At 48.5% G+C, this 15,004-nt stretch overlaps 1 protein-coding gene across 1 annotated transcript; it reads right to left on the bottom strand.

Annotated features, from left to right (window-relative positions):
• Nucleotides 1-9,810: 9,810 nt before the first annotated feature.
• On the bottom strand, nt 9,811-14,375 carry HAPLN2 (hyaluronan and proteoglycan link protein 2). The gene is made up of 6 exons (XM_075281216.1): nt 14,304-14,375; nt 13,726-13,839; nt 12,508-12,861; nt 11,885-12,001; nt 11,618-11,800; nt 9,811-10,099 (listed from the first exon to the last, which is right to left on the bottom strand). Exons 2-6 carry the CDS (start codon nt 13,811-13,813, stop codon nt 9,816-9,818), a joined length of 1,026 nt encoding a protein of 341 aa, XP_075137317.1. The 5' UTR covers nt 13,814-13,839; nt 14,304-14,375; the 3' UTR covers nt 9,811-9,815.
• Nucleotides 14,376-15,004: the final 629 nt, after the last annotated feature.

The raw sequence follows: 15,004 nt of genomic DNA, 5'->3' as shown, positions 1-15,004 counted from the left end.
TCCTACATCAGAGCCGAGGGTGCGCTTGAACCCTTGTGCAGCCTCGGCTCTGCTACATCAGAGCCGAGGGTGCGCTTGAACCCTTGTGCACACTCTGCTTCATCAAGCTAATAGAATGCATTGGCCAGCACTGATTGGCCAGAGTACGGAATTCGGCCAATCAGCGCTGGCCAATGCATCCCTATGGGAAAAAGTTTATCTCACAAAAATCACAATTACACACCCGATAGAGCCCCAAAAAGTTATTTTTAATAACATTCCCCCCTAAATAAAGGTTATCCCTAGCTATCCCTGCCTGTACAGCTATCCCTGTCTCATAGTCACAAAGTTCACATTCTCATATGACCCGGATTTGAAATCCACTATTCGTCTAAAATGGAGGTCACCTGATTTCGGCAGCCAATGACTTTTTCCAATTTTTTTCAATGCCCCCAGTGTCGTAGTTCCTGTCCCACCTCCCCTGCGCTGTTATTGGTGCAAAAAAGGCGCCAGGGAAGGTGGGAGGGGAATCGAATTTTGGCGCACTTTACCACGTGGTGTTCGATTCGATTCGAACATGGCGAACACCCTGATATCCGATCGAACATGTGTTCGATAGAACACTGTTCGCTCATCTCTAATGAAGTGGCATCTGATGTCCCTATCCCACACGAGGCTTCAGGGTGCACTTCAGTGCATCCCATTGCTTCAGCGCGGATGGTGTGAAGGGGAGTGGAAAATGGAGGAAATGGAGAGTGACCCTTACAGTTGGGGGCAGTGAAGTCATGCCAAGTAACACTCTGGCACACATGGCTGACTTCATGTTGGGTTGCTTTTCCAGAGATAAAGGCAATAAAGGCATTGTATACTTCATAGACCCAGCCGCAATACTAATATAGCAGTGACAGGCCTGGGAGACTTCATTAGGATCCCGGCTGTCACCCAAACAGGTCGGCTCTTGCAATATCGCCATGCAGGAGCTGGCTTGCAACTTTACAGGTGTGGGAACCGACCTCGGGGGGGGGTATTTACACTTTGGGTGGGGGGGAAGGGGCCGCCAATACAGACCCGGAATCCACTGTAATAGGCGGATGCCGGGGAGGGTTAGACGCCAGCACATGTGCCGGGGCCTGAGACATCACTATGCTCCTGCCCTGCATGAAGCCAGCAGCATGCTGCTATTGCGGGGATAGACGGAGGAGCGGAATAGCAGCATCACTCCTGCCGCTGCTGGCTTCATGCAGGGCAGGAGCATAGCGATGTCTCAGGCCCTGGCACATGTGCCGGCGTCTAACCCTCCCCGGCATCCACCTTCCTATTACAGCGGATGCCGGGTCTGTATTGCGGCCACATTCGGACTATAAGACGCACCCTTCTTTTCCCCAAAAATTTTTGGGGAAAAAAGTGCGTCTTATAGTCCGAAAAATACGGTACTACCACTGAGGGGCCTAGTGTCACCAGGACGGAAAAGTATAGACGCATGTTGCGTTGGCACCTGGCCAACCACAGCCCTGTCCTCTCCAATCCCTCTGCGCCTTACATGTATTGGGTGTAGAAGTTGGACCTGTGGCCCTTGGGGTGAGTGGAGGCTTCCCCCAGCTGAGGTTTGGGTGAGTTTGGTGAGGAGGTGCAAGTATGCTCTGCAGTTAGCCTTTTTGGTTGGCATAGAGTGTACACAATGAACCCCAACTGTCACTTGCTGAGCCACTCTTCTACTTGTAACTGCATGATAGAACCTGCGTGTCTAGGCTTTCTTTTCAGTTCTACTTAGATTTGGGCACCTGCATTTTCAATTTATGCCCCATTCTGTGACTTCAGCCCACAAGCAGAGATTTTTGTCTTGTGCCCCTCTGTGCCAATTCAGCCCTGCCACCCCCAGTAGTCATTCTTTCACCCCTCTTTTCACTTGTGACTTCCTTCAGCAGCTTTTACAGTCTCAGCCCCATTCTGTTACATCTGCCCAGGTATATACTAGAGTATACTACCAGTGCTATGGAATTTCAGCCCTAAAAAGTGGTTTTGAGAACTTTCTGCAGGGTGAGCCTATAAGCTGATGGTGTTTATAGACTCTTTAAGCAGAGTTGCTGTTTTCAGACCATTTCCTGCCTCGTAGAAGCTAAAATTTCTCTCTGACCCTCAGCATGATGTCTCTCTCTCTCTACCCCAGTCGTAAAAGACACGAACATGGCTGCCACTATTCTTATAGATCCAAGGTCACCTGATTTCGCCAGCCAATGACTTTTTCCTATTTTTTTTCAATCTTTTTTCCTCTTTCCTGTCCCACCTCCCCTGCACAGTTATTGGTGCAAAAAAAGCGCCAGGGAAGGTGGGAGGGCATACAAATTTTTACTGCGTTTACCGCATGGTATTCGTTCGATATCGAATATGTCGAATAGCCTGATAGTCGATCGAATACCTACTCGATCGAACGGTATTCGCTCATCTCTAAACATAACGCATTGCACTCTGAGGAGTCCGGGATAGGAGCAGACCCATCACAGCAGCATACTCAGAGAAGACTCCTGTCAGCTGCTCAGGGTTGAATGACGAAGGAAGAGGAGGAGGATGAAGTGGCAGATGATGTCATTCTAACGCACAGGGCTAGCAGGGAAGTTCAGTGCGTCTCATTGCTTCAGGGCGGATGGGGCAAAGGGGAGGAGGAAGAGGAGAAATGGAGAGTGACCCTTCCGGTGGGGGCAGCGAAGTCATGCTGATTAACACTCTGGCACACATGGCTGACTTGATGTTGGGCTGCTTTTCCAGTAACAAACACATTGTACACAACATGGAGAGCAAACAATACCAGATTTTTGCAATCCTCCACCCCCAGTATAAAAATAACATCTTGTCTTTCAGAGAGGAGGACCAATCACATATTGCCACAAGCACCTGGTGCAGAATATGATGGAAATGAGTCCATCAACTCTCGCTGGCGGCAGAGAGGAGATTTCCTCCAAGAGGCTAACAACTGCCATCCTATCCACACCCACCAGGGGCACACTCCCCAAGGTCTGGGACACGTTAATGGCACCCCCTCGCCAAACTACCACCACTGAGGGGCCTAGTGTCACCAGGAGGGACAAGTATAGGCGCATGTTGCGGGAGTACCTGGCAGACACCAGCCCTGTCCTCTCCGATCCCTCTGCGCCTTACACGTATTGGGTGTTGAAGTTGGACCTGTGGCTGGAACTTGCTCTTTCCACTTTGTAGGTGCTGTCCTGCCCTGCTGCCAGCGTTCTATCTGAATGGATCTTCAGCGTCATCACCAATAAACGCAGCTGTCTGTCAGGTGACAGTGCTGACCGGCTGACGCTGATCAAAATGAACAACCAATGGATAGACCCAGGATTTACATCTCCACCAGTGTAAAGCACCCCGACATGAAGTTCCATGTTTCTGCTCCAGCTCTCCAGTTCATCCTCCTCCTCCACCATCACCGTTGAAAAATTACATTTAAAACCCCCCCATTAAGGCTCATCTCAAGGGCCTGATATTATGCTCCGACAAGGCTCAATTCATCCCAAGAGCCTAATACTCTACTGGTACAAGGCTCACCTCACCTCAAGGCCCTAAAACTCTGCTGGTACAAGGCTCACCTCACCTCATGGGCCTCAATCTCTGCTGCCAAGTATTTTTCCACTTTCCATATTGAGTTTGGAGTGTGTAGTTGTTAGGCTGTGATAATGGGGTAATACTGAAACTTGAGCGTGTTAGATGCCCCCAGACATGCTTCCCCTGCTGCCCCAGTTGCATTTCCCAGAAACGAGCTTGTTTTTCCTATAGATTATAATGGGATTCAATAATCAATCGAATATTGAGGTCTACTCAAATCGAATTTTGAATATTTCACTACTCGCTCATCTCTACTGTGTATCCTCTGGATATTGGAAGAAGTGCCATCTAGTGGTAAGTATAGGGTATTTCATATTTTTACACATGTCACAAAATCACAGCATTTACTATGGGATTTTTATAACATTATAATCGGTATGTCAGACCTTATACTGCACCAACTGTATATCGCTGTTTTTGTGCCGAACAGGGACAGTAAGACGGACAGATTTACCGGTAATTGTAATGTTTATGAGAACATTACAGCTACACAGAGTATTTAAGAATGTGAGGGTTTCCATGTGACAGGGGCAATGTCAAGAGGCAAAATCTGAGGTCACAGAAAGAAACATGCTTCCCAGTAGCACAGAGCATTTCAGTATTGGAGTATATACTACAGTAAGTCATTGTTATCTTGCACATATAGAAATATATTTGTATAGCAAAAGGCTTGTAATAAAAAGATCCGCTTTACTAGCAGAAGCTGTACGTGCCGGACTAGTGCAGAAGCCATTAGGTCATTTCTAGAGATTCTTTATGATATTTTCCAGCCCTTTACATATAACAGTAAACCCTGGAACCAGTGTTATTATAACAGCTAGTACAATATATGGTTAAAGGGCAGCTCCACCTCTCATCAGCTCATGGTTACATCTCCATAGGGTCCAAATTTACACACCAGTCACGCCTTAAGAAAAGTACCTTGAGCACTACTTGATTGGTGCGGACACTGCACGGAAAACACACAGACCCCATTATAGTCTATCGCAGTGATGGCAAACCGTTTTCAGACTGAGTGCCTAAACTGCAACCCAAAACCCAATAAATTATCGCGGAGTGCCAACACAGCAAATTTAACCTTAAAACTCTGTGGATCCACAATTGCGGACAGGGCCGCCGATAGGCCAGTACTACTGCTACTGGCGTCAGGGGCCCGGCCAAATTGAAAAATGGGAGGGTCCGGTTTTGGCCCGCCACCATGTGCCGGCCCCCTGGCGCCCGTAGCAGTCATTGTCTATGTCCTATTTCAACTCAGATCTGCATCCAGAGGACGCAGATCTGAGTTGAAGACATACGCGGCTGAAGCAAGGAGCTGACACAGGTCAGCTCCTCGCTTCGCCGCTGCCGCCTCTCTCGCTGACACATATGCAGCTGAAGCGAGGAGCTGACCTATGTCAGCTCCTCGCTTCGCCGCCGCCGCCGCTACTGGCTTGTAGACGCGATGTGATCACATCGCGTCTACAAGCCAGTAGCCGACGGCAGCGGCGAAGCGAGGAGCTGACACAGGTCAGCTCCTCGCTTCAGCCATCGTGTCTACAAGCCAGTAGCCAGCGGCAGCGGCGAAGCGAGGAGCTGACACAGGTCAGCTCCTCGCTTCGCCGCTGCGTGCCTCTCTCGCTGACACATATGCGGCTGAAGCGAGGAGCTGATCTGTGTCAGCTCCTCGCTTCGCCGCCGCTGCTACTGGCTTGTAGACGCGATGTGATGACGTCACATCGCGTCTACAACTGTGCGCCACTGAGAGAGAGGCGCACAGAGAGCTGCGAGGGAACGAAGGAGAAGGTAAGTGTAATGTCGTGTACACTGAGGTGGAACGTGAAACTGGGGGCAGATGAAGGAGAGAACGGCATGACACTGGGGGCAGAGATGGAGAGGACGGCATGACACTGGGGGCAGAGATGGAGAGGACGGTATGACACTGGGAGCAGAGATGGAGGGGACATGAATCTGGGGGCAGAGATGTGGAGACATGAATCTGGGGGCAGAGATGGAGAGGACGGCATGACACTGGGGCCAGAGATGGAGGGGACATGAATATGGGGGCAGCGATGGAGGGGACATGAATATGGGGGCAGAGATGGAGGGGACATGAATATGGGGGCAGAGATGGAGGGGACATGAATATGGGGGCAGAGATGGAGGGGACATGAATATGGGGGCAGAGATGGAGGGGACATGAATCTGGGGGCAGAGATGGAGGGGACATGAATCTGGGGGCAAAGATGGAGGGGACATGAATCTGGGGGCAAAGATGGAGGGGACATGAATCTGGGGGCAGAGATGGAGGGACATGAATCTGGGGGCAGAGATGGAGGGGGAGACATGAAACTGGGGGCAGATAAAGGGTGTATATGAAGCTGGGGGAGAGATAGAGGGGGGACATATAATTTACGGGTGACTGTAGGAGGATTATACTGTGTGCGGGCACATGAAAAATTAATGAGAATGGGCGGAGTCAACATAACAGTGGGTGGGGCTAAATTTGCTGCACATTTTGTCCCTCTTTTTGTTCTTCAAAAGTTGGGAGGTATGGGTACAGGGGACAATGGAAAGATGTTAGAAGGTGGACGGGGGGGGGATTGTTGGGGCATCAGGTGTGCGGCACTGCGGAGAGGGAACTGGGGCAATAATATATAATATATACGTTTTTAGCTGGAGAACTACAAAGCACATAATATGTATGTAGGTATGTGTGCTTTGTATTAATAATGATGTAGGCTGATATGCTACTAGCATAGCAGCCTGTTTGGGGGTGGGACTTTCACTTTAAAGGAGTGTTCACATTGCGTTTTTGGCCTCCCTTGCCGGGATACGTTGGTAACCAGTCACAATCAGCGCCCCACTTATCCCTGCACGGAGAACTGCAGCCCCCCTTTTTTTTAATGGCCAGTTCTTCGTGCAGGGATAAGTTGACAGCTGATTCTGACTGATTACCAACGTATCCCGGCAAGGGAGGCCAAAAACGCAATCCCTGAGGATTTATTAGGAGAGCTCTTATATGGTGTTGGCTCTCTATAGGCGCTGTCACACGTAGCAGATTATACCTGCAAATAGAATCTGATTAAGCCTTGTAATGCTGCTAAATAAAGGAAAATGAAATACAGAATAGGTATGTCGCAAAATAAGGTAGTTTTAAAATGGCGGGCCCAGACACTTAGGCTGTATGGGGCCCCAAAATTCCTGATGGCGGCCCTGATTGTGGACAATTGTGGACCCACAAATTACAGTCATGTGACTGGGGCTTCACAGAGCTTGTACTGAAAGGTAATAGTCTCTGTATTTAGTACTTTTGAACAATTAAAGGGGTATTCCCATGACGCTTGTTCACCAACCTGCAGGCTGTTGTGCTCTCTTCACTTCCTGCTTTTCTCGGCAGATTGGTGGGCGGGGTTTCACTTGCACGGGATTGGTTGTAAATGAATTACCCCAGTGTGAAGCTGATGTAGCAGAGCTGGATTTGAGTCAGTTTGCATTACATACAGAGGTAACAGACTCCCTATCTCAGCCCTTATCAGCCAAATTCAAATAAACCGACTGATAAGAACTCAGAAATCCCGGAGCTCTCACCTCCCCTATCTGAGAAGCTCCGCTACTTATCAGACACAAACAGCTCCCAGCTGCTCCCAGCCCCTCCCTCCCGAGAGCAGGCAGCTACATCACTTGACAAATGAGCAGACAATCCCAAGCGCCATAGAAACGCAGTGTAAACAATGAAGTGAATAAATTAAGATAGCAGCCAAACAAAGCAGTTTTGATAAAGCAATGCATTTAGGAAAAGTCTTAAATCCACATAAACTAGCAGTATAGATAGGATCCTTGTGATGGGACAACCCCTTTAATGTTCACTATATACAGTACATCACACAGTATCTGTTTTATAGTGACCATGCAATGTTATTACGGCCTGGACTAATATCATGTCTGCTATAAAACAGATAATGTGTGATATAAATAGTGAGGGGACCCCACACAGAACAATCTGCATACCTCCCAACTTTTGAAGAACTGAAAGAGCTGCAAATTTAGCCCCGCCCACTTTTGTGTTGACTCCGCCCATTCGTTAATTTTTCATGTGCCCGTACACAGTATAATCCTCCTACAGTCACCCGTAAATTATTATATGTCCCCCCTCTATCTCTCCCCCAGTTTCATATACAGCCTTCATCTGCCCCCAGTTTCATGTCCCCCTTCCATCTCTGCCCCCAGATTCATGTCCCCCCTCCATCTCTGCCCCCAGATTCATGTCCCCTCCATCTCTGCCCCCAGATTCATGTCCCCCCTCCATCTCTGCCCCCAGATTCATGTCCCCACATCTCTGCCCCCAGATTCATGTCCCTCCATCTCTGCCCCCAGATTCATGTCCCCACATCTCTGCCCCCAGTGTCATGCCGTCCTCTCCATCTCTGCCCCCAGTGTCATGCCGTCCTCTCCATCTCTGTCCCCAGTGTCATGCCGTCCTCTCCATCTCTGCCCCCAGTGTCATGCCGTCGTCTCCCCCAGATTCATGTTCCACCTCCACATTAAACTTACCTTCGCCTCCGCTCCCTCGCCGCTCTCTGCGCGCCTCTCTTGCTGACACATATGCGGCTGAAGTGAGGAGCTGACCTGTGTCAGCACCTCGCTTCGCCGCCGGCTCCTGGCTTGTAGACGCGATGTGGCTGCGCGCCTCTATCGCTGACACATATGCGGCTGAAGTGAGGAGCTGACCTGTGTCAGGTCCTCGCTTCGCCGCTCCGTCGGCTACTAGCTTATAGACGCGATGTATCACATCGCGTCTACAAGCCGGGAGCCGGCGGCAGCGGCGAAGCGAGGAGCTGACACAGTTCAGCTCCTCGCTTCAGCCGCATATGTGTCAGCGATAGAGGCGCGCAGCCACATCGCGTCTACAAGCCAGGAGCCGGCGGCGAAGCGAGGTGCTGACACAGGTCAGCTCCTCACTTCAGCCGCATATGTGTCCGTGAGAGAGGCGCGCAGCGGCGAAGTGAGGAGCTGACCTGTGTCAGCTCCTTGCTTCAGCCGCATATGTGTTCAACTCAGATCTGCGTCTTCGCAGATCTGAGTTGAAATCGGGACATACCTCCCTCCGACCAGGACCGCGGGACATGTCACCCAAATCGTGAATGTCCCGCGAAAATCGGGACGGTTGGGAGGTATGATCTGCCCCGCAGTGGCCCCCACACACAGTACCATCTGGCCCACAGTGGCCCCCACACACAGTACAATCTGCCCCGTAGTGGCCCCCACACAGAATTATACCTGTATACTCCAGAGTAGTCCCCCTCCCCATACAGCATGAAATGGTCCACAGTAGCCCCCTCCCACACAACATGAAAGGTCCACAGTACCCCCTCCTACACAACATGAAATGGTCCACAGTAGCCCCCTCCCAAGACAGTACACACACAAATATACTTACCTGAAGAGCTGCAGGGCGTACTCTCTTCTGTTCTCTCTTCTGCCGGTGCAGGGGTTAGTGAGCGATCCATGCGACCGCACGTGTGCCAGCATAGGGGGCTCTGCGTGCCCTCTCTGGCACAAGTGCCATAGGTTCGTCATCACTGGTCTATGGGGTCCATGTGCTTTCATTGTTCACCGCTTGTCAATGCATTCGGTATTCTGTTTTGGGGGGTCCCCAAGCGAACTCCACGAACGGAATACCGACGCAGATGTGAACCAGGCCAAAAACAGTTTCCCATAAACTGTATGGGATATGGAACTATGTACTGTATACGTACACGCATTCAATCCTATATACAAGAACACACATATATACAAGCACATGTACATATATATACACCACAGACATGAATAGACAGATATATACAGTATACAGAGTCTTTCACATCCAGGGCTGCTGTTGGATCTCACAACACACTGCTGCCCTCTACTGGTGCATTGCCTGTATATAGAGCAGCCTGTGTCGTGAGCTTTGGATGTGATTGGAGCTTAAGGCAAGATGAAGCAAAGCGTGTTATACAACGATATGTGGAGATTTAACTTGTAAAATGCTGCTGAAAAGTGGATCTGCCCTTTAAGGTGACCCTGATATATGAATATTATAGAATACTACTGATACATCTCAGCTACTGACAGAGTAAACTGTGACGCCCAAGACCTCGACGTCTTAGACCCACGTCCATCTATAGTGTGTCCCACATCCTAGACCTCTGGAGTCGGCTCCATCCACATTTTATATAGAAGACTTCAGAAGACCATTACCAGGTCTAAGTAGCGGCATAACAGTAGACCCCATATAATCTGGTCTGCTCATTGGGAAAACCAAAACTCCTCACTCCTGGGTCTGGCAGTCCTCCGCAACGCTCCCGTGGGTCGATGATTGGGAAACGGACACTGCCATCCGATAGCCAGCCTCCATCACAGTGATCCAGGCCGTAAAATTTCCATGCGGCATAAAGATGTCCAACCTTGGCTATCTCGGCTTTACGAGCCTTGCAGACAGCAGAGGCTTCTCCGAAGGTCATCGGGCCATGGACATAGTAGACATGTCCTGCAAAATAGAACATGGAAAGGACAGTTAGAGAGGAACGTGATGGTCCAGAGCCTCGACATAATGTCTACTAGTCATGGTGTCCATAGTAAAATCTATTCTCAGTTGTATTCTGGAGATGACAGTCCTGGCGGCCTCACATTACACTGACGTTCCATTCACAAGGAGACTCTGATCACTGCGAGACTCGGCCATCGGGCTCCAAGCAATCGGGCACTTATCCCTTGTCCTGTGCATAGGACATAAGTGTCCGTAACGACACAACCCCTTTAACTCTATGGCCTCATGCATACAACGGGGTACAGCTTGAGTTGGTTCAGATTTGGGTTTTTTAGCAGATTGCCTAGTGCTCGAATGACATCCAAGAGTCATCCAAGTGCCTTCTGTCCCCCAATGATTCCAATGGGTGGTTCAATTCCATTCCAATGTGATAGATCAAGATAGGACCTGCTCCATAATCCATCACAACGGAGCATTGGACCCACATTGGAAGATCCTCGGCCTTCTCACTCGGTCATGTGCATGAGACCTAAGGTGGAGTTGGCAACCTGGTCTACACAACTTAAAGGGATGGTATCATTTGAATCCCTTTTTGAACTAAGCCCACGTCGGAATAGCCTTAAGGAAGGTTATTCTTCTCCTACCTTTATTGTTCTGATCCGCGCCACCATTCCGGTGTTATTTACTTTTTTGCTATGTGCAAATGAGTCTTCAGAAAACACAGGGGGCATTCCCCTTTGCTCAAAAAGGGAAGTCCCCTGTGCCGTCCAAACACTCTCCAGCAACACCTCTGTCTTCTTTTCCCGACCGCCTCTTCGCCAGGTCATCGGTCGCGTCTTCAGCCGGCAGAGCCAACTGCACCTGTCAGCTCGGCCATTTGTAAGGGGCCACAAAAAAATGGCCGACTGGTCGGCTGATGACGTGGCTGATGACATGGCGAAGAGGTGGTCTGGAGAAGAAGACAATGGCATCGATGGAGAGTTTTCGGACAGCACAGGGGATGCCCTCAAAGGGAATATCCCCTGTGGTTTCTGAAGGGCCATTTGCATACGGTGAAACAACAAAATAACACCGGAACGGCGGCGCGGTTCAGAATAATAAAGGTAGGAGAAGACGTGGCTATTCTAATGATAGAATCCCTGTAACTTGAAACACGTAAACCATGACTCTAGATGATATTTTTTGTCTACGATAATATTATTGGGGGTTGCTGTAGTACTACGATAGCTAGATATTACAAGACTACCATGGTTTCCTGCTATCCTCCACCTAGTCCTTTAACTCCAAGTTGGCAAGTCGGTGTACAGATCTGTGGTGAACCTTAGACACGTTCCAGGCCACGCCAGCTATGACTAAGGCGAATACGTGTAAATTTCCCCTTCTGTTTCTAGATCTGTATTGTATGCATTGTCTTCAATATAATGGGTGGACATTATGGTGACGTTCACTGCCCCACCAGACACTCCCTACAATTACTCCGGGCACCAATATATCTCAAGGTAGATACTTCGATTGTACCTTTAAGTGCTGACGTGAAGCAGAAGGCATCGAAACGGTCCTTAAGTTTGTCTTTAGGGCCATAGCTGCGAATTCCCGGTGGTAGGTTGCCCCCACATGGTTCCCGTGTGACAATAACTGGGTAATGTACGCTGCCATCCAGGAGCCATCCTGCATTACACCAGTCAAGGCCATCAGTCCAGGCTGTGAAGAAGACAACTATGAGTCAACCCCTGAATATTCATAACATACCAATCTATCCCATACAACAAGCCGGCATCCTCATACCTTGGTAGAGTTGAGAATAAGTGGCCAGTCTTCCATCTTGTTCTTCACAGGCTTGATGAGCCTCAATGTAATTAAAGCGATAGCGCCCCTCCTTGGACTGATATGGAAAGACAACCCCTAAATTAAGGAACAAAGCACCTTAGTATTGGCTCCCCTTCCATACACAACGGACCATCTTTTTCACCTGGCACTGATCTCCTACATTGGAGCTCTGGTACAACTTCCCATCTTTCTCGACTCTAACCCATATACAATAATAAATTCTCTTTTTCAGGAAATAAATAAGAATTTTGATAAAGTTCTGACTTGTCTTACAATATGGACTGGATCCCAGAATGGGAAGGGTTTCATATTTGGCTATTAGACTATACCCATCTTACTACTTCCGAAACTATGCCCTTCTGTTTTGGTTGAAGATCGCCTTTAAGGACACATCCATACATAAAACTTGGGTTGTGACCCAACTTGTATGGATTCCTAGATCCCGAATCTATCTAGACATGAGCTGAGACATACCTAGTGACCACATCTCTGCTGAGTAGGTCCATCAGATGTTCAAGATTCGCAGAAATCTGGGCGACAACCTCTAAGAAAGCCATATGTGTTAAAGTTACACACTTTACCTTCTAACTGTAGGGACAAAGTCAAGCTCTGGTCCTCCAAGCCATTGACTAGTTCACACTTGTACCTTCCTTCATCTTCTAAGGTCACGTTGGTGATGATAAGAGAAGCATCCAGTCTATGGTTTCTCCTCAGCCTTACTCGGCCCCTCAATTTGTCGTAATTTTTATGGTGCCGACCATTGGAGATGACAATCAGGTTTTCCAAGGGGTCTTCGGGATTGACCTTGCTCCATTTGACCTTGTAGCTCCTTGGCCGCTGTCTCATGATACAGGGCAGGGTGACATTGGCTCCTCGGGTGCTGTGGACCACATCGTGGATAGAATTCAGCAGATAATGGGTCTTTGAGATGGGATCTGGGGGAGTAGAAAGATATGAAGACTGAGATACCACCCAAAAATCTTTTTAACGAGGGCCATGGAGCACTGGGAAAAGTCACATAACTGGGTTTCCCTTTGTTATCACTCTGGAGAACCTAAACTATGTTCCTCAGGGTACAGAAATAGGGACAAATAGGCACAAAGTCTGCCTAATGGAGGTTCTCCAGAATGGGATCCTTTTTGTTCTTTGCTATGGGCCACTCTATCTTATAGGACCGGGTTAAACTGCTACCTCATAGGCATAACGTGAAGGTCCTGGGTCCTAATGCAAATTTTAAAATTGGTCCCTACTTACCATATTGTAGAGAGTCCATTGGGCCACCCTGAGGCTCGAGGGCCTGGACACCCTACAGCTATGCCCCTGAACCAACTCCTTCGGCACCACTAAAATTTCTCAGCCCTTCCAATGAATTTCACGAGTTCTAAAATGCTCTGAAACCCTTTAGTTTTGGGAAATAATGGTGGATCCACCTGGTGGATACCATAGATATCTTCCAATTGATGTCTCAATGATATCGGAGACGATGGAGTACCTCTTTAACTAACTATTCCCTACAAGTCCGAGGTTCCTTAGAACCCCCAGATAAGGTGTTTCTCAGGGCCCCCCATCCTGGGAAATAGATCATAGTACCCTTTAAATTTGGGTGTATCCCACTGAACCATTTTTGGGCCCACCCTAGGATCCTCATGTACTCTGGTGGACCAGTCCAATACTGCGTCCCTAGTCAATACAGTATATGGGTGGGTAGATGGATTTAGATGGAGTAGCCCTTCAATCATATCTGCAGGTAGCCCACAGTATACACTATTTCAGACAGTACACCCTATATATCATAAGACCTTGGTTCCGGTTGGCGTTTCGATAGACATCGTCCTGGAAGGAGGCCGAGGTGAGGAGTAAAAACAGAAGAATGTAGGATCCCTCCATCCTTGGGGAGAACACTCGATCTCTGTCTGTGAGAGACAAGAAATGACTCAGTCCAGAAGCAGAAAGATCACGACGACGATGAGGAGACGTTACGCTGATTTTCCACAATGGCATTTTAACCCTTTCAGATGTATGACGATGATCGTCACCCAGCTTTTCCAGGGTCCTGATTCACAAACTATCAGACTGCTCAGGAGGGGTGTGCAGATGTATGAGCAGCTCTATAAGGTGTGATGCGATAACATGTTGAGTGGACTGTATCTAAGCTTATCACGTGTGATGCTGTCCGCTATGCTGATGTATCTAAAGCTATCGTACATGATACGGTTTACTGAGCAAGGTATCTAAGCGTATCATGTGCGATACTGCATATTGAGCCAGGTATATCTAAGCTGAACTGGTATGATACTGTCGGCATGTATCTAAGCCAATGATATGTGATACGCCCTCAGCTCTACATGTCCATACAATACGGTTACTATCTTCGTACCTTACAGGAGCGCTCCTACGCCATTCTCCATCCTCTTCCTCCTCAGGGTACAGCAGACGGGATGAGTCCTGGTCCTGGTGTCTGCTCCCGTCCTGCAGATGTCCGCTGTGTCTTCTCCAGCCGCCCTTCTGTTGTGTGGTCAGTAAACATTTTGTGTGCCTGTCGGTCACTTCCCCTGTGAAGTGATGACAATGGCCGAGGGGACAATGGGCTTTTGTTCTGGGCCCAGGACGTTTTGTCAATGCTTGGACTGTCTGCTCCCCCAATACACAGGGGCCGGACCGGGGAGAAATGTCAGCATGTGGCTGGAGGATCTAGACACCTCTGTCCAGAGCCCTGTCCCACTCACCCAGACTAGAAGGGCTCCAGTGTTCCCAGTAACCTTTGGACGCCTCCTCTTCAGTAATAATAACATAACATCCGACACCTGCAAAATCTCCACCAACTCCTTACAGACCCAATACTTCTCAGAGCTGAGCGTTAGCTACCATTGTAACCCGTCCAGACAGTGCTCTGTGAGCGAAGTATCTGGGACTGCAGACAAATAGAATCTACCTGTGCAGATACATTGTAACAAAGCATACAGAGGATAATAATAATAATAATAATAATAATAATAATAATAATAATAATAATAATAATAATAATAATATAATAATAATAATAATATAATAATAATAATAATAATAATAATATAATAA

Source organism: Leptodactylus fuscus, chromosome 7, assembly GCF_031893055.1.
Source record: "Leptodactylus fuscus isolate aLepFus1 chromosome 7, aLepFus1.hap2, whole genome shotgun sequence".
Taxonomy (NCBI): domain Eukaryota; kingdom Metazoa; phylum Chordata; class Amphibia; order Anura; family Leptodactylidae; genus Leptodactylus; species Leptodactylus fuscus.
Note: the sequence above shows the minus strand (reverse complement) of the source record. Positions and strands in the feature narration are given on the sequence as shown.